Here is a 21,126-nt window from a genome sequence, read left to right on the forward strand (position 1 = left end):
CACAAGGAGTGGGTGGAGAGTGGGGGCAGTGGTGGAGTGTGTGGGGCTCCTGCCATGGAGAGAATTCATTTCTCCTGGCATTATCCACACAGTAAATCACAGGTTAAGAAAAGGAACTCTCAGGTCAGATTTAGTCTTACTGTCTTGTAGCTAAATGTAAATAGACTTCCAAATAGACTTCCATAAGAAGGCCGGCTTAGATCAAAAAGCAGCCTGCCTGGCCAAACTGCAAGTCAAACTTCAAAAGGGAGAGATCCCTCACTTCTCTCGAAAAACTGCAGTTGCTGGGAAAGGGCCCAATGAAGAGTGCTTGGCGGTCTGACCCAATTTACCTGATGATGCAATGGATCTGTGATGCTGAGCCAGGAAAACTCTAAGAGGCTACTGTAGGTGTGAATTCTCAACAGGGTATATTGTCCATTCAAACACGCAATCTATAAATTACGCTAAATAATACTCTACTCAGATAATTTACATACTCCTTGCCATAGGCTTAAGCACTTGGTAGCGAACTTGAGAAAGCACTTTCTCTATCCTTCCAGTGTTAATTCCAAAGAGGAAAACTCCAAGGATCTTTTAAGTTTCTCAAAGAGGAGAGAAGAAAATCTGTGTTACTTAAAACAGGTGTCTGAAAGTAGCATCTACTTCTTAATTATTGGAGCATAAAAAGAGTCTCAATATTTTCCGTGTTTTTGGTTCTTAATTTATCAGATTAATCCCTTATATTGCTATTGTAGAAAGGTTGAAATTCTGGCTCAACTAAAGCCCTTTGTTATGAAGATACTCTAAATGCTTTCCCCATGAATTTCTGCCTAATACAGAGCCCTGTGTAAATCAACAGTTACGGAAACACTTGCTGGCAATCTGTTGGAGAGATAGAAATGGATGCTGTGAGTTGCCACTAAAATAACCTCCTTTCCAGACTCAAACATTACCGAAGCCTCGGGATGGCTGACTCACCTGGTGATGATGTCGAGAGTAGTAACCTGAGGGATCTGAATCTGTTGAGGAGTCAGCCCATGCAGTTCCAGTTGCTTTGGGATCAAGTGCCTGTGGGCAATCTCTATCTTCTCCTCTTGTGTGTACCCTGGAAAGCAAGGGGTCTTCTTTTGTAATTAGGCACAAGGCTGCCACATACCAGGCTTTTGAAATGAATCAGATGCAGATTCAGTGGATCTTGGACTTAGGGTGAATTTAAGTATTACTTCAACTAAGATTATAATCAGAATAAAGAAATTTAATCTCTAATCAATAACTGTTAAAATTTCCAACTTTTTCACAAACAAAACTAGCATTTATTAAGTACAATGTTTGAAAGTCTTTTGAATAAATGATCTATCTCTGAAAGAGAAATAAATCTGAGTCAAACCTTAGAGATAATTTTCTCCTTAACTCAAATTTGATTTTTATTTTATTATTTAATAGGAAAATAATATATCCCTTTTCTTTAGCATAACTTGATACATAATTGAAAAAACTTACAACAAGGACAACAAACACTTCAATTAAATAAGCAGTGAGTTTCAAGGGAAGAGCTGCAAAGGAGCTATTTTCAGAACTCTGTAAATGTTAGCAACAAAACAAAACAAAAACTAAGACGTCTCTATAAAAGGTCTTTCCCTCGACATGTTGGAATTATACATATAATTTATATGCAATAATTTATATACAGTATACACACACACACACAATTACCCCTAAAATAATCGCCCCATCTGCATTTAAGAAGTCGAGTCTTAGAAGCAAGCATGGGCACACTCCTCAGGAAGGAAGAAGGTGGCATCATACAGAGGCGTCCACCTCTGTAGCAGTTGTCCTGATTATTTCACTTCACATTATTGTATTTTATGGATTATCTCCCTTGATGTGAAGTTTCCAAGCAATTGGGTCTCATTACTTATTTATTTTAGCCTCATAAATATCCACAAAGCAATTTTTTACTCCACCATGTTTTAAAACTAAATATAGGAACCTGCAGGGCTCACAGATAACTAAGAAATCCAATTATCACTCACTTGATAGTAAAAATATATTTCAGAGAAATATGAAATATATATTATCTATATCTAAATATTATCAATATCTAAATATATTTAGAGTCTACTCTATTTTCATTTTAACAAATACCCACTGATATTTGATCTCTTCTAGGGAAAAATAATTCCAAACAATTAAAATAAGGTGAAAACACTGGGATTTATTCAGTATTAGTAACTAAATAACTTTATTTTGCACACTCCAGTGAAGGAGAACAGAAGACATGGTAGAAACTATACGTATAACTACCTGACAGATCAAACAAGAAAGAAGAGGTCTTGTGTACTCTGCACTTTTATGTAAAAGTGAGATCAGATGTAACAAAAAGAAAGCTCATCTCCTTTAGGAACAACCTCTTAATAAGAATAAACAATTACACTTTCCCAAAGACGGTAAAAACTTCAAAATCTGATTGACAGGAAGCTAAACTGACCATGTAAAGATCCATTTTGGGTTTTTAGACGCTCCCTTTAAATAAATTAGTGATGTTTATCTATAATTGTAGAAACTGCTCCAAAGAAGGACGTCTGGATTCCCAGAGAAACCAGAACACACAGGTGCTCCTCTCTGTGGCAGTGAAAACAAACACACAAACACACAAATCTTGCTGTTCCAGACTTTGAATCCACATAAAAACTGGTTTATACACCAGACTCAGAACTTCTGAACATCACGCACTGGCAAATCAACTTTTTACTCCAAACTCCACAGCTCAACCAATTTTAAAGGATTATGCTCAGAAAGGCAAGAAATATCAAACAATGAGTTTCTTCACGAGTCAAGTGCCTGGCACCTGGATAATCTCCATTCTGTCCAACAAGGCAGGTGGAATAGTAGCAGTGGTGTTGGCAGTGGCTATAAAAAGAACTTGGGAAAGGTCAAAGGCCACATTTAGATAATGATCTGTGATGTTATGGTTTTGTTCGGGATCCAACACCTGTGGGAGAACAATAAACATGTAAAAAATCCAGGAGTGCCAATACAAAGCTGTATAAATTAAAACACACAGGATGTTCTAGCAAGGTCGATAATTCTGCCTGATATAGTTAGTTTAGGAAACACAGGGATAATACTAAAACCTGAGCATCATTGTTCGCATTCACCACATTTGAATACTTTTTAAAAAAATCAAAAACATGTTCAGTGTCAAAATTTTTGAAAACATGTAAAAACACAGAGAAGCAAAAATTACCCTTTCAAGCTTTGTTCTTAAACCTATTTATTAATGACACATTGTGTGGCCATAAATAGGTTACCAATCCTGCTGAACCAGTTTCCCTCTTGGTAACACACCCTCTCTTAATTGCTATGGGAACTTAAAGTAAATGTGTAGAGTATTTTAAAATTCTTAGGTAACAGGTAAAATAAAAATTAGTATATTCCTCCCCAAACATCATCAGAAAGTCTATAAAGTCTTCAACTGAAAGTGGAATTCGAAACAAGACTAAACTAGTAAAAATTACTATATTCTGACACAGCACAAGGAAACAGTCACTTTTTAAAAATGCCTTAAAGTAAAATCTTTCTGTTTGTAATGAGCAAAATATCAATATCTCTTAAAAGTATTTTAATTGAATAAATTAGATACTCTACCAGTTATGTTCTTAAAACCTTGTACAATTGTATATATACTTTTTTAAAGATTTTATTTATTTATTTTTCCCCCAACGCCCCAGTAGATAGTTGTCTGTCATAGCTGCACATCCTTCTAGTTGCTGTATGTGGGATGCGGCCTCAGCATGGCCGGAGAAGCGGTGCGTCGGTGCGATCCCAGGATCCAAACCCGGGCCGCCAGTAGCAGAGTGCGCGCACTTAACTGCTAAGCCATGGGGCCGGCCCCTACAATTGTATATTAAGAAGCCTGTATCTTGTCTAGATTACCACTCAAAGGCTCTGAGTCGCAGGCACTCATTCAGGAGAGGCCCACACAGGACTTTAAAGAAGTCATCAAGAGCCTTCTACATGTTCTAAACCTTTAACATATTACCACTTTCACTTATATTAGATTCCTATAGATATAAATAGGGTTCACATACATAGTCAAAAGGGAAGTAAAATGACTAAAATACTTACCAATCACAGTTTTATTATAAAACCAGCTTTTCCTTGCTTTTGATTCCCTTTCCAAAGTTTTACTTACTTTTAAACATATCCACAACTTAGTCTTAATTCAAAGCCCTTGACACAGAATCTTCAACTTTGTTCAACCTTCATTATTATTGGAAACTCAGTGTTTATCTAGAATACTGTTCCCAGAAACTCTACTATTCATATTTTCATAAGACTTAATAATGCTTCATGTTATAAAAATAAGGTACTTTCAAGTCATTAAAGACAATTTTAATTATGTTCAGTATAGAGTTGGTTGAGAGTAATCTTACTGTCTACCAATTATCTGAAAACTGTTGATCTCTTTATGGAAACTATGACAATCTTAGGTAAACCCACTATCTAGTTAAGTAAAAATCTATTTTTTAATGGCTGTAATTAAATTTAATACATACATGTTGGATATGTTTGAGAAATGGCTGTCAGACCTGTCCAAGTGAAATAACTTTTTTCCCTTAAAATTTTAAGACACTGGGGTTTAAAAAAAGAAATAAAATTAATAAAACAATGTTTCTGACTATGAATGAGGTCTCTTAAAAAGCTTTAGAGGACATCTAGGTTATGAGGAGAGAAAATTAGTGATGGCCAGTTTGCCTGCCTCCATCTTTTATTTCAAAAAACACAAAAAGATACGTAGAGTTTAAATAGCATCAGAAATACTGATCCATTTTCTGCCTGACAAGAAGAATTTCAGTAAACACTACTCAGATGAAACCTTAAGGTAAATTGATGAGCCCATGGAGGGACAAAAATTACAGTAAGAACTTTTTAGCCACCAAACTTCTGCATTTTCCCTGAACTTGAGAGCCAGGGCTTCCACCCCCAATTACCCAGATACAGGGGCTGTTTCAAGAATGACTAGAATTGGTTTTTCTCTCTTCTCCTCATTAAAAGGTCTTTCCCCATCAATCCTAGGGCTACAATTCCTGCCTAAAGAGTATAACTGGGAATGGGCATAGCTGTGGTATGACACTTTATTCTTAGGAACATGAAGTCAGAAGGAGGATAAATGATGAGGAGGGGTGTATGCTGAGAATTGTTCTTCAGTAATAATTTCTGGAAAGAGAACAACTACAGATGTTTGTAGGCAATTTTCTAGGATTATACTCCACTAATTACAGACGACTAGGTAACTGTCATCTTTAGGTATAATAGTATGGTTATATTTTCTAAAATGCTACACCTTTTAGAGATACTATAATATTTACAGAAAGATATGCCTGGAATTTGATTCACAATAAATAGGGAACGGGTGTGGGAGAAGGGGTAGAAAGAGATGAAACATGATTGGCCATGACATAATAATTGTTAAAACAGGGTGATGAGTTTATAGGGTTCATTATATTCTTTTCTCTACCTTCGTTATGGTTGAAATTGCCCACAACAAAAAGTAAAAATAAATAAATAAAGTAAAATAAAATAATTAGGAGTGACGTCAGCATCGTGGTGGAGTGAGCTTTCCTGTAAACTCTTCCCCTAATGAGATACAACAAAAGGAACAGTGTCAGACCAACAATGGACTCCTAGACAGTGAAAAGCAAGATTGGAAAGATGCACACTGCCACACATCTGAGAGAGGAACATACTGGGCACCTGGAGGAAGTGAGGAGAGGTAAGGAGAACTCCTCTCCCTCCTCATCAGATCAGCAATAGCTGTTCGCACAGCTCCCAGAAAGGGGAGAAGGGCGGCCCTCAGCTCTTTGGGCTCTCTCAGCCGGTGGGAAACACCCACACAGAGGACTCAGAACAGCTCCAGGGCTACCATCAACATCTGAGTACCCCAGGAGAGCAGATAAAGAGGGGCGAGTGAGAAGCCCCCACACCAGGGACCCAGCAGGCAAAAGACAGAGCCCCCCCCCGCCCCCGCATGCCAGACACTGCAGCTCAGCCAACCAGACCAGATCAGGCGGCCGGCCGATTGCAGCGAACAGCTGGGGCAGAGCGAGGGGGCTCAGATTACACAGCCCTAAACCCCCACATGGTGGCAGCAGGTGGAAATTGCAACCAGATATTTCCAGGATGTGGAAAAATAAAGCCAATACAGAAACCACAATGCAAAGGTACATGAAATCACCAGACCAGAAGGAAAATGACAAGCACCCAGAAATCAACCCTGAAGACACAGAAATCCATAACCTAAATGACAGAGATTTCAAAATAGCTATCATAAAAAAACTCAATGAAATACGAGATAACACAGACAAACAATTCAATGAGATTAGGAGTTTCTTCACAAAAGAGATTGAAATCATAAAGAAAAACCAATCAGTACTGATGGAGATGAAGAACACAATGGAAGAGATAAAGGAGAATCTGGAATCTTTAAAGAACAGAGCTGACAATATGGAGGAAAGAATAAGCATTATAGAGCATAGGAATACAGATATGCTCCAGATGGAAGAGGAGAGAGAACTAAGACTAAAAGGAAATGAAGAAAGTCTCCAAGAAATATCTGACACTACTAGGAAATGTAACATAAGAATTATAGGTATTCCTGAGGGAGAAGAGAGGGAAAGAGGAACAGAGAGCCAATTCAAGGAAATAATAGCTGAGAACTTCCCAAATCTGGGGAAGGAGCAAGAAATACCAGTGAGTGAAGCCAATAGGTCACCTAAATACATCAACAGGCAAAGGCCCAATCTACGACATGTAGTGGTAAGGCTGGCCAAAGTCAATGACAAAAAAACAATATTAACGGCAGCTAGACAAAAACAAAAAATAACATACAAAGGAATTCCTATCAGGCTCTCAGAGGATTTCTCAACAGAAACTTTACAGGCTAGGAGAGACTGGAATGATACCTTCAAAATACTGAAAGACAAAAACTTTCAGCCAAGAATAGTCTATCCAGCAAAAATTTCCTTCAAATATGACGGAGAAATAGTAACATTCCCAGATAAACAAAAGCTAAGGGAGTTCATAGCCATAAGACCTCCACTACAAGAAATACTCAAGAAGGCCCTCAGGCCTGAAAAAAAGAAAAGAAAGGGAATACAAAGCTTGGAGCAAGGAGAAAATTAGGTAGACAAAATCAGAAATATAGTGGAACTTTACTAGAATAGGTTAGCAACCACTTAAATACCAAAATCAAAGATCAAAGGAAGGAACTCACCAAAAATAAATATAACCTCATCACTGTAAACACACACACATAACACGAGATAGAATAAGATATAAGAAGAACGACTTAGAAGGGGAAGAGGAAAGTGATTGAATTGACTTAGTGTAAGGAAATAAGAGGTCATCAGATAATGGACTATCTCATACACAAGATTTTTTATACAAACCTCAAGGTAACCACTAAACAAATAATCAAAACAAAATCACATATGATAAACAAAGAGAAAACTAGAAGAGTCATAAGACAGAACAACCAAACTGAATTGGCAGTCTGAAACAAATGGGACAAGAAACAAAGGAAGTGCAAAAGAACCGGAAAATAAGTGACAAAACAGGAACATTAAGCCCTCATATATCAAAAATTACCCTAAATGTAAATGGATTGAACTCTCCAATCAAAAGATACAGAGTGGCAGGATGGATTAAAAAGCAAGACCCAACAATATGCTGCCTCCAGGAAACACATCTCAGCTCTAAAGACAAGAACAGGCTCAGAGTGAAAGGATGGACGACAATACTCCAAGCGAATGGCAAACAAAAGAAAGCAGGTGTTGCCATACTCATATCAGACAAAGTAGGCTTCAAGATAAAACAGGTGACGAGAGACAAAGAAGGGAAATATATAATGATAAAAGGGACACTCCACCAAGAAGACTTATCACTTATAAATATATATGCACCCAACATAGGAGCACCAAAGTACATAAAGAAACTCTTAACAAATCTAAAAGAAGACATTAACAGCAACACAATAATAGTAGGGGATCTTAATACCCCACTTACATCAATGGATAGGTCATCCAGACAAAAAGTCAATAAAGAAATAGTGGACTTAAATGAAAAACTGAATGAGATGGACCTAGTAGACATATACAGAGCACTCCATCCAAAAACAGCTGACTACACATTCTTTTCAAGCGCGCATGGAACATTCTGTAGATTAGACCATATGTTGGGAAACAAAGCAAGCCTCAATAAATTTAAGAAGAATGAAATCATAACAAGCATCTTTTCAGACCATAAGGCTATGAAACTGGAAATGAACCATGAAAAAAAAACTGGGAAAGTGACAAAAATGAGGAGATTAAACAACATGCTACTGAACAACCAATGGGTCATTGATGAAATTAAAGGAGAAATCAAAAACTATCTGGAAACAAACGAAAATGATAATATGCCATATCAAATCATATGGGATGCAGCAAAAGCGGTCCCGAGAGGGAAACTCATAGCGATACAAGCCCAACTTAACAAACAAGAAAAAGCCCAAATAGGCAACCTTAAACTACACCTAACAGAACTAGAAAAAGAAGAACAAACAAAGCCCAAAGCCAGCAGAAGGAGAGAAATAATAAAAATCAGAGCAGAAATAAACAAAATTGAGACCAAAATACAGTAGAAAGGATTAATGAAACAAAGAGTTGGTTCTTTGAGAAGATAAACAAAATTGACAAACCCTTAGCCAGGCTTACTAAGAAAAAAAGAGAAAAGACTCAAGTACATAAAATTAGAAATGAAAGAGGAGAAATTACAACAGATACCACGGAAATACAGAGGATTATAAGAGAATACTATGAGAAATTATATGGCAACAAATTGGACAATCTAGAAGAAATGGATAAATTCTTAGACTTATACAACCTCCCAAAATTGAACCAAGAAGAAATGGACAATATGAACAGACCGATAACAAGTAAAGAGATTGAAATAGTAATCAAAAACCTCCCAAAATATAAAAGTCCAGGACCAGATGGCTTCCCCAGTGAATTTTACCAAACATTCAAAGAAGATTTAATACTCATCCTTCTCAAACTATTCCAAAAAATAGAGGAAGATGGAACACTTCCTAAATCATTCTACGAGGCCAACATCACCCTGATACCAAAACCAGACAAAGACAATACAAAGAAAGAAAATTACAGGCCAATATCGCTGATGAACATTGATGCAAAAATCCTCAACAAAATATTGGCAAACCGAATACAACAATACATTAAAAAGATCATACAGCATGATCAAGTGGGATTTATACCAGGGACGCAGGGATGGTTCAACATCCGCAAATCAATCAACGTGATACATCACATCAGCAAAACAAAGAATAAAAACCACATGATCATCTCAATAGACACAGAGAAGGCATTTGACAAGATAGAACAACCATTTATGATATAAACTCTCAATAAAATGGGTATAGAAGGAAAGTACCTCAACATAATAAAGGCTATTTTTGACAAACCCACAGCCAACATCATACTCAATGGGGAAAGACTGAAAGCCATTTCTCCGAGAACAGGAACGAGGCAGGGCTGCCCACTCTCACCACTCCTGTTCAACATAGTACTGGAGGTTTTGGTCAGAGCAGTTAGGCAAGAAAAAGGAATAAAAGGAATCCAAATAGGTAACGAAAAAGTGAAACTCTCACTATTTGCAGATGACATGATTGTATATATAGAAAACCCTAAAGAATCTGTTGGAAAACTATTAGAAACAATCAACAACTACAGAAAAGTTGCAGGGTACAAAATCAATCTACAAAAATCAGTTGCATTTCTGTGTGCTAATAATGAACTAACAGACAGAGAGCTCAAAACGATAATACCATTTACAATTGCATCAAAAAGAATAAAATATCTAGGAATAAATCTTACTAAGGAGGAGAAAGACCTATACAATGAAAACTACAAGACATTATTGAAAGAAATCGGTGATGACATAAAGAAATGGAAAGACATCCCATGCACATGGATTGGAAGAACAAACATAGTTAAAATGTCTATATTACCTAAAGCAACCTACAGATTCAATGCAGTCCCAATCAGAATCCCAAGGACATTCTTCACGGAAATAGAAAAAGAATACTAAAATTCATATGGGGCAACAAAAGACTCCGAATAGCTAAAGCAATCCTAAGAAAAAAGAACAAAGCTGGAGGCATCACAATCCCTGACTTCAAAACGTACTACAAAGCAATAGTAATCAAAACAGCATGGTACTGGTACAAAAACAGACACACAGATCAATGGAACAGAATTGAAAGCCCAGAAATAAACCACACATATACGGACAGCTAATTTTCAACAAAGGAGCTAAGAACATATAATGGAGAAAGGAAAGTCTCTTCAATAAATGGTGTTGGGAAAACTGGACAGCCACATGCAAAAGAATGAAAGTGGACCATCTGCAATTGCCATTCACAAAAATTAACTCAAAATGGATCAAAGACCTGAAGGTGAGACCTGAAACTATAAAACTCATAGAAGAAAATATAGGCAACACACTATTTGACATTGGTCATAAAGAAATCTTTTTGGATGACATGCCTACCCAGACTAGGGAAACTAAAGAAAAAATAAGCACGTGGGACTTTATCAGACTAAAGAGCTTCTACAAGACAAACGAAACCAGAATCAAGATGAACAGACAACCCACCAGCTGGGAGAAAATATTTGCAAAACATATATCTGACAAGGGGTTGATCTCCATAATATATAAAGAACTCACACAACTGAACAAAAAAAAAAACAAACAACCTGATCAACAAATGGGCAGAGGAAATGAACAGACACTCCTCCAAAGAAGATATACAGATGGCCAATAGGCACATGGAAAGATGTTCAACATCACTAATCATCAGGGAAATGCAAATAAAAACAACACTAATATATGACCTCATGCTTGTTAGAATGGCTATCATCACCAAGACAAAAAACAACAAGTGTTGGAGAGGATGTGGAGAAACAGGAACCCTCATACACAGCTGGTGGGAATGCAAACTGGTGCAACCTCTATGGAAAACGCTATGGAGATTCCTCAAAGAATTAAAAATATAAATACCCTATGATCCAGCTATCACACTACTGGGAATCTATCCAAGAAACCTGAAATCAACAATCCAAAGAGGCTTATGCACCCCTATGTTCATTGCAGCATTATTCACTATGGCCAAGAAGTGGAAGCAACCTAAGTGTCCCTCTACTGACGATGGGATCAAGAAGATGTGGTATATATAAACAATGGAATACTACTCAGCCATAAAAAAAAGACAAAATCATCCCGTTTTCAACAACATGGATAGGCCTGGAGGGTATTATGTTAAGTGAAATATGCCAGAAAGAGAAAAACACTGTATGATCTCACTCATATGTGGAATATAAACCAACACATGCACAGGGAAAACTGTATAGTGGTTACCAAGGGCAATGGGGGTATTGGGTGGGCACAAGGGGTGAAGGGAAACATATATATGGTGATGGACAAAGAAAAATGTACAACCAGAATTTCACAATGTTATAAACTAGTAAAACATCAATTGAAAAAAAAAACCAAAAAACAGTTTTCAAAATCTGCTTCGTAGAGGATGAAAAAACTGATTTTCAGTTAATCAAAATTCTATCATTGACCATTAGATGCAGTTTTTCTAAACCTGCCAACTTTTAGAAGGCATATTAAACCCTTAACAATTCAGATAAAAACGCTAATCATTCACGCCCAAGAAACGGCACCTTCTTACATCTTATTCGGGTTTTCAAATCTCCATTGACTGCAACTGTCAACTTGTGACACCCCCACCTGGGGTCAGGGGTGTGCCCCGTGCACAACTACTCAACAGGACACAGGCTGGGGCTCTATGTTGCTGTCATGGGAAAGGCCACCGTGCACGACAACTTATGTCAGTAGTGACAGACAGTCACAGGCAACCAGTTACTGGGCAGCATGGTTTGGGGCCCCTTGCAGACCAGCACTCCAGGCCGCTGCCGGCTGGCCCATCCCTCAGTTAGGCTCTGAGGACGAGGGAGCCAAGGGCTAAGTCCCAGTCCCCGCTGCGCCACGAACTCTTGGGGTCTCTGTCAAGAAGAAGCAGAGTTGAAAGAGTGGCCGGGTGACCTCTTGTCTGCTCTGCCTCCAGTTCAGCACCGTGTGCCTTGGACAAGCTGCTAGTTCCAGCCAAGGCTCATTCCCCCTCAGTCACTCATTCAGCAAACACAGGCAACGCCTCCTGTGTTCTTCTAATGATGGGCGAACACCTGCTCTACGCCAGGCACTATTCAAAGCACTTCGTATGTATCTGCTTGTCCAAACCTCAGAGCAGCCTGATGAGGTCAATACTCTTCTTGATGCATTTTACAGACCAGACTTCCTTCTTCCTACTGAAGAGACGACTGTCAACAAGACAGCTGGGCTCTCTGTCCTCGAGCGTTACAATCCCCCCTTTAGAGGAAGGATATTAAAGAACTGACCTCCTAGGGTTCCCTGGGGCTCACCTAGGCAATGTATTGCCGCTGCTGGATAGAACTTTGCATGTGGTTAGTGCTCAGCACATGAGCTATTATTAGACAGTAAAATCAAGACAACAGCACTGCTTTTATCTTACAAGGGTCTCATGTGGATTAAAGGTGGCTGCTGATGTGAAAGTCGGTGAATTATTAGGAAAATGCAAGAGTCAGAAATCAAATTGCCACTGTGGGGCCATGGCTGGTGTTCCCACTGACAAAGGACATGCTGGTCAGAGTGGGCAGGGTGGGTGGGTGGGTGGTCAGAGGGGCTGGCTGGGAGGGTTCTTATCCTCACAGGGTATATGCTCCTGCTCCAGGAGGAGGAGGTTGAGATCAGTTCCCCGTCCTTGTGGGGAAGGTAGCTCCAGTTGCCAGCTCCCAGTGTAAGATGAGCCCCAACTTCCCTCCCTCGTGAGGGAGGCTCCGAGGCAGCAGCTGCAAGGCCAGGTCAGGCTGCCTTGGAAGGAAGAGCTGGGGCCCTCCTCTACCTACCCAGGGAGGCAGCCTGAAGACCCCAGAAAACCGTTACAAAGGCACCATCATAACAGAGCTGGGGGAGGCTCACCTCCCACTTACCTCCGTCATGTTTCCGAAGGGCAGAATCTCCAGGTCCCGGGTCAGGGAGCAGCAATGGAGCACCTGGAGGTACCTGCGATGGACAGAGAGATGAAGGGGCAGGGCTGGGCTGCAGGACCTCCAGCCTTCCCAAGTTTGGAAGGGAAAGGTCATGCATTCCATGATAAGAAATGTGGACCCAATCCTGCATCTAATGGTAAACCACAGGAGGCTTTTTCATTTCCTTCCTCTCTTCATTTCTTTTAATCCGATACATGCCCTTAGTGAAGACTTGAACAAAACAAAAAGAAGATACAGTGAAAAGCAAGTCTCCCTCCCATCTTTGACCCTCACTTGCTTTCCCTGGAAGCAGCCACTTTACAGCTTCTTATGTATTTATTCAGAAATAATCCAGTCATATGTGTCTCTGCGCAGCATAAATAGGTTTATATTGTTTTAATGGCACCATAATATTCCATTATCTGGCTGCACGGTGAATTATTTAGCCAGTATCCCCTGATGGACATTTGTGTTGTTTCTAGTCTTTTGCTACTACGAACAATGCAGTGTGAACATTCTTGTAAATGGGTCTTTGTGTTTGTGGGTAAAATTATCTATGCATCAAACACCAAGCAGTGGGTTTGCTGAGGCAAAGAGTTGGTGCGCTTTTATTTTTGGCGGATATGTCAACACTGCCCTATGAGTCGTACCAATCTGAAAGCAGAGCAATGACAAGGTGAGAGCTGTGTGTTCGGACAGCTTCCTGAAGCGGGACACAGGGTGGAACAGAGCAGGAGAAGACTGGAGACAGGGAGCCAAGGGCAGGGGCAGTGGGAAGAGTTTGAGAAAAAGATCACAGACCACAACTGGAGGGAGGTGGAGAAGAAGAGAGGACTGCAAGAGATGTTTAGGAGATAGAGCTGCCCAGGGTTGGCGACCAACTAGATGCGGAAGCGAGAGGAGGAGGCGTCAGGCTCGCCGGGGTGCACAGTTCACTGACACCATTAAACTGAATTGGGCAACTTGGGAAGAGAAGCAGAGGGGCTGGCGGTGGGGCACGCAGGGGGATCACGTGTTGGTTCTGGAGCTGATGTTGAGGAGCCCACGGGACAACCAGCTGGAGACAGCCAGTGTACACACCTACGCATCTATGCTCTCAGTGTTGTTACCGGGGCCAGATTGCAAAACCCAGCAAATAGTCAAAGGAGGCCAGAGTGCAGCACAGTTGGAAGCACACCTGTAGGGTTCAGGGCAGTTTTCATGGGTCCTTCACAAAACAGACTTCACTCGGGATTTCCAAGTGCATGTCTCAAGCAGGTCAACCCAGGACCTGGGAGGGAGAGGCCACAAAGGGCACGGAGGGATACGGATGGGAGATGGGCAGCCCTGTGGGCTGTCAATCTAAGCTCATTTCCTCTACATGGCACAACCTCATCACCCCATCTGTTTCACCTTTTGACTGTCGGGTCAGAAATTAACCAATACAATTGGGGAAGGGTTACTGGGAGCCATATAGTGTAATAGTTAAATGTGAAGTTCCTGAAAGCCACCGGGTTCATATCCTGATGGCTCTATCATATCCTCCCAGCTGTGTGACTTTGGGCAAATTATTTAACTTCTTGGGTCCTCAGCTGACTCGTCCAGAAAATGAGTATGATGATAGTCCTTCTTTCACAGTGAGGAGGAACCATCGTGATGCATGTAAGTGAGCACACTGCCAGTGTTAGCAGTTGTCAACTGACTATTATCAGCTGGGGGTCCCTCCCCAAACCACCATACACCCCATGTCCCTCTCTGCCCCTCCCAGAAGCTTACCGGGCCTCGTCATACTGGCCTCCCATGAGGATGTTCTCCCTGACGCTGCCCGCGATGATCCAGGCCTGCTGGGGGACATAGGCCAGGCTTCCGTGCACCCCCACTGAGCCCTCCAGCAAGTGCATCTGCAGCAGAGTGAGTCCAGCCTCAGGACCGGGGTGGGACAGGGGACAGACCCTGCCTGGCTCAGCAGCCACAGTGCCCAGGGCCCCACTGCCCTCTGGGCCCCTGGGGGCTCTCCTAAGTAAATGGGACTTTTAACTTGGTCCTGCCAGGCCCACCCGTGAGTCTGAGGGCGGCGCTGAGGACATGGGCAGCAGTGGGAGCCAAGCAGCCCAGTTCGTGCTGTGACTGAACCTCAGTTTGCATTGAAGATACCCCATACTTCTTCTCTTCTTTCCCCAGCCCCATTCTCTAGCAAGAAGTACCTCCCTGCTCTTCACAGTGAGTTGGAAAGTTCCAGGCCTTCTCTGAGCATCCCTGGATATCACAGAATTATTACTAATGTTGTCAGGTGTGATAATGTCATCGTGGTTAGATGGAGAATGTCCTTACATTTTGGACATCATGATGAAGTTTTTAGTGGAAAAAGTGTCAAATTCTCTGTAATAAAATAGTTCTACACAATATGTTTCTGCATAGATGTGGGAAACATGCAAATGGTGTCAACTGTTGATCTAGGTGGTGAGTATGGGGGTCTTCAGTGTAGTGTCCTTCCTGCTCTTCTGTATGACAAGTTTAAAAACACACCCTAAAGAACATAACGGCCATAACCCCATCCCCGTCACCTCAGCACAGGACCTTGTCACCCTGTGATCCTTTCTCTTTCTTATCCTGTGCTGCTTCTGACGTGGAGTCGCGCTTCAATTAATAAGAACAAAACTTTACAATGACATCTTTGTGTCTTCCTTTATTGGGAGCAAAGTGGTTCATGTGAAGAGGAGACTGACAAACCACTATCACGTAGACAGGTGGCCTTGAATGGAAGCCGACAGGAAAGGCTGCTGTGATGAAGAGCAAAGCTCCCACAGCGGGTGGACCTGGTTTCAGCCCTGGCTCCAGCCCTTACCTGCTCTGTGACCTTGGGCGAGTCACCTCTCTGGACCTCATCTACTCGTCTGTAAACTGGCCCTAATGACTGTGCCTTCCTCATAGGTTGTTTTCAGGGTTGAAGGAAAAAATGAGATGCTCTTAGCACAGGACCAGGCATGTAAGTACTATTTAAACTATTTTTACTATTTAAAAGAAGAAAAAGTGGAGTCTTTCTTCTCCCCAGCACAAAGAAATTGGGGAAAGGCCAGGACATGTGGAGCACAAAGACATGAGCTGCCAGATTGATGTATTAGGAGCAAATTCTACTGACAATGTGACCACATTGCAAGGAGGTGCTGAGTTTGGTATGCACATTTGGGAGAAGGAGCTGAGGAGGAGCTGAATAAAGGAAGGACCTGCTAGTTCTCCCAACAATGGAGGAAGGAGGGATGATGGCATCCTCCAAGAAAGGAGGATGAAGTTATTGAAGCCCCAGGATGGGGTGAGGCTGGGGCTGAGAGGGGAAGAGCTGGTGAGAACCCCCATGAGGAGGTGGCCAGAAACACGTACCAGGTGTTGTGGCCATTGTGAGGTGTTGTTTGCTGGTAGGTGTGCAATGTGACCTTAAATGTTTTGGGGGAATGGGATGGTTTTTTTGGAATCTGGAGAAGGTATGGGCTGAGCCACATGTCTGCATGGTTGTGGAAAAAGCAGACCTCAAGAACGTCCACACATGGTGGAATTGGAGGGTTCAGGTCTCAAGGGCAGTGGCACAGTTCTACTGGTGGGGTTGGGACGGTCCCATCCCATCCAGAGGGCCATCTCTCCACCCCCTTCTTCCTCCTCCTCTTTTCTCCCTCCTCATGGCCCTCCTGATGCTGCCTCACAAGGGACACATGTCCCACTCTGAGTTTGGCCTCATGAAATGACTTTATTACCCTTTTGGAGATACCCTGTATCACCGCCCTGATAGCTGGTTGATTACAAAACAGGGTGGGGAAAGCAGAGAGAACAGGCGAGGATGGATCTTCAGGTGACCTCTCAGGGTCAGGAGGAAGCACATTTACAACTCACCTCCCCCTCAGTGCACGCTCAACCGTTTTCAATTGACAAAAATTTTATGGGCTCCGACTCCCATGAGGAAGACAGTGATGATGTGACTTACTGGGCGACTGCAGCTTGGGAGCCCCTGGGACTGCCTGTGGGTGGACACGCATGGGTCACAAGTCTCTTACCTCCTCCAGGATGGCTGACAACAGGCTGCTCTTGCCACTCCCAGTGTTGCCACAGACCCCTACCATGGTCCCCTGCAAAGCCAAGGAGGACAGACAGGCATTGGGACGGCACAACCCTCCTACTTGCCCAGGGAGGGTCTATTGTTTGAACAGAAAACAAAATAGCCACACCTACCCTAAGGCCCCTCAGACAAGCAAAGCTCAAGAGGACCTCTGAGGTCAGTCTGTGGAAGTGGGAAGGGGCAACCTCAAGCGGAGGAAGTTGCATGGAAGTGGCAGAGAGCAATTCATGGATAGGTGGCCCTGTTGGGCAAGAAACCCAAATTCTAGATCAGCATCTATTCTACTCTGTGGTCCTGGGCAAGTCACTTAGCCTCTCTGTGTCTCAGTTTCTTCATCTGTAAAATGGGGCGAGTGAAGCCAGCCTCACAGAATTCTTGCCTGCACTAATTCATTCATTCATTCATTCGACAATCAAATAGTCATTTGAGGCTCTTCTACATACCAAGTAATGAAGAAAAGAACTCTCCTGAGCTTACATTCTAGTGGGGGAGGGGAGTCAAACCATGAAACAAGTAAGCAAACAAACAAACAAATAAATAGTCAGATGGTGATAAGTGATATAAGTAAAATGAAGTCGGCTACTATGACAGAGAGTTGGGTGTTAACGCAATTTTAGATGGGTTGGCCAGGGAAGGCTTCTTAAAGCAGTACCATTGTAGCTGAGACCCGAATGACAATAAGGATCCGGCCACAGGAAGATCTGGAGGTTCCAGGCTGTGGGAACAGCAGGTGCAAAGGTCCCGAGACAGGAACAAGGTTGGCTGCCAAAGACCTTGAGAGGGCTGGTATAGCTGGTATAGCTGGAGGGAACAAATGGGAGAAAAGGTTGGAAAGGTGGGCAGGGTGCTCGGGAAACCTGGGCTCTATCCTAAGTGCAGTGGGAAGTGGTCGGCTGCCAAAAACCTTGAGAGGGCTGGTATAGCTGGTATAGCGGGAGGGAACAAATGGGAGAAAAGGTTGGAAAGGTGGGCAGGGTGCTCGGGAAACCTGGGCTCTATCCTAAGTGCAGTGGGAAGTCAGTGAAGGGTTTAAGCAGGAGAGTGACTTGGATTGGTTTGTGGATTAGAAGGATCCCTCTGTGCACTGCATGGTAGTGGATCATGAGAGAACAAAAGTGGAAGCAGAGAGGCTGGTCAGGAGGCTCTTAGAGGAGCTGGGAAGGCATGATGGTGGCTGGGGCTAGGGCACTGGAGGGGACTAGGGTGAGAGGTGACTGGGTTCAGGAGAGATGTCCAAGTAGAGCTGACAGCCCTCGCTGATGGATAGGATTGGCAGGAGGGAAGGAAAGGAATCAGGTGTAAATTCCAGGTCCTGGAACACTCAGGTGCCATCTCCTGAGGTCGGGGAGACTTGGGGAATGGGTCGGAGAGGGGGAATCTCAAGAGTTCTGTGTTGGCCTTGTTGTCTTTGAAATGCTTAATAGGCACTGAAGAGGAGAAAATTAAATAGACAGTTGAGCCTGGAGCTCAGAGGAGACTCCAAGGCTAGACATAAAGCATAGAGATGAAATTTAAAGGCATGAGATTGCAAGTAATCACCAAGGGAGAAAGTGTAAATAGACAGTGGATATTAGATATTAATATCTATTACTATTGTATGTTAATATCGATTACTATGAGAGATTAATATCTTTTTAGATGTATCTATGATCAGATATTGATATCTATATATATTATTATTAGATATTAATATCTATTACTAGATTTTAATAGATAACAGAGAAGAAAATGCAGAGAGGAGATTTGGACAGAGCAGGGAAGCTAGGCTTTGCAAACATAAGTCAGAGAAGAAGCCAGATAGGGTGAGTTCACAGACTAACCAAATTGAAATGTAGGATAGTGCCTGGCACGTACTAGCAACATCATAAATGTGAGTCTAATCTCCTTCTCCTTCTCTGCTCTGTGTCTTTGGTCCCTCCAAAGACCAGCACACACATAGCATACTATTCTAGGTCTTGCCACTACAAAACAATTTTATATGATCCGTGATTCACACTAAAGTATGAAAGACTTCCTGTATTTGCCCTCCGTGAAAAATTTATTCTAAGGGGAGATTTGGAGGGGGCAGTTTTTAGCCAAGGAAATGGTGAGGTGCCAGGCCAAGCTCCTAGCCTCAGGCCCCAAAAGTCTGGCAGCTATCCTCCTTGCATGGCCTGAATGAGGTTACCTTTGACACCACCAGGTTTATCTCATGCAACTCTGGGGCCAGGCTGTCCCCTTCATCCTCTGGCCTTGGGACACCTGCAGGTGGCTGAGCCCTGGTCCTCCCCTTGGGAGTATGTCTGTTCCTCTCCAGCTCCAAGGCTCCCTTGAAAATCCTGGGGATGGTCCGTAGCCAGCACAGGGAGGCCTCCTCCAAAACCAGTGCTTTGCTGGGATCTTTCAATGCCTGGATGTGTAAAACAGGGCTCTTCTGGAGGAAAAACTTCTGTACAAACGAACAGAAAGGGAGGGAACAGGAATTCAGTTCTTTAGTCCAGTAGGAACGTGGGCCCAGTTTGCTGGCCTGCCCATTGGTCTGGTTTATGAAGTTCTAATAAACAGTAGAAGTTTGAAGAACCATTGTCAATTAGAAGGGGGCCAGTTAGAGCTGGTGAAAATTCTAAATCAAGGTTTTCCAGATTTCAGACCTCTAGGCCACTCTTTCGTATTTGCATACTACCCGCTCTCTTAGTTCTATTCTGTTCTATTTTACAGTGACTAATGGCCTAACCCACATTAGCCTCTTCTGAAGTGATAACACCTGTTGACTCACAGTATTGATGTGTAGTTTCTCTAATGAAAGTTCATTCATAACTATTAAAAGTGAAAGGTCTGCCCATGTACCACACAGTGTTGTTTCGGGTCATACATTGCAAATCCTGACCATGGACAGCTCCCTTGTCTCTGTGTCTGTCCCCATTTCCCTGTCTGTAACAGGAGTTGAACTGTGTGTGAATTCGAGCACTAAAAAAGGTGGGTGGGAATATGATCTCATGGAAGTCAAATTACATCCACATGTCTCTACCTGGAGATATGCTTAGAAAGAGATGTAGAAGGATACTTCTTGACATTTGGGACGATGGTTTTATCTCTAGGTAGAGGATGCTGAGAAATTTCTATTCTCTGTATCTTTTCACATTGTCTCAACTTTTCAAAATGAGCACATAGCATTATAAAAACAAAACAAAAAGGTATTTTGAAACGAAAAAAGTGCTCTGTTTCTTTTTTTTAAATTGGATCTCAGGTATTTTGAATTCGATTAATTATGACATTTAGGTCAAGGCACACAGTCATCATCAGGAATTGCATGGCCCCCTCTATTTCATTTAGTTAGTTGGGCACTTACTGTTTAGTTCTTTATAAGAACATAATGTATATCTGTGAGCCCACCACTGAACCGAAGAGCCATAACTTTGATCTATCTCTGGGGTCCTTCCCCATCTCATGCCGTTGCTCGGTGTGGGTGAAGCCCTCCAAGCCCTCCAAGCCCTCCCCCCAGGGGGAACCACTGTCCCAAATTTTATAGTTTTCATTCCCTTGCTTTTTAAAAATATATATATATATCACTTATATTGTAATTTTATTAAATACAAATTTGAGTAGCACACTGGCTTAATGAGTCAGTGTGACAAGCACACATTTGGATACCAATGAATGCTGATAAACAGGTTTATGGGGAACAAAAACAGGGTGTCCTCACATCCCCAAAAGCTCTAAGTAAATTCTCAATCTCTAATATTGTCCATGTCATTCAGTGCTTTTCACTTGATTTTCAATAAACAGCACAAAGGAAAGATAGTCTCCAGACCCTCCCACAGTGCACACCCTGGGGGCCTTCTCCAGAGCCCAGTGTGCACCCTCTGCAGCTCCCAGCATCCAGCTCTCCTTCTACCTGAGGCCACC

General features: G+C 42.1%; 1 protein-coding gene across 1 annotated transcript in view; it reads right to left on the reverse strand.

The window, feature by feature from the left end:
* Positions 1-2,228: 2,228 nt before the first annotated feature.
* LOC131395971 (ATP-binding cassette sub-family C member 11-like) overlaps positions 2,229-21,126 on the reverse strand; it is a 38,979-nt gene continuing 20,081 nt past the window's right edge. Inside the window, exons 4-8 of the mRNA XM_058527763.1 lie at positions 19,409-19,669; positions 17,180-17,251; positions 14,913-15,037; positions 13,119-13,191; positions 2,229-2,974 (exon numbers count right to left, since the gene is read on the reverse strand). Coding sequence (XP_058383746.1) covers positions 2,816-2,974; positions 13,119-13,191; positions 14,913-15,037; positions 17,180-17,251; positions 19,409-19,669 — 690 coding nt within the window. The 3' untranslated portion in view covers positions 2,229-2,815. The remainder of the gene's footprint in view (positions 2,975-13,118; positions 13,192-14,912; positions 15,038-17,179; positions 17,252-19,408; positions 19,670-21,126) is intronic.

This window comes from Diceros bicornis, chromosome 32 (assembly GCF_020826845.1).
Source record: "Diceros bicornis minor isolate mBicDic1 chromosome 32, mDicBic1.mat.cur, whole genome shotgun sequence".
Classification (NCBI taxonomy): domain Eukaryota; kingdom Metazoa; phylum Chordata; class Mammalia; order Perissodactyla; family Rhinocerotidae; genus Diceros; species Diceros bicornis.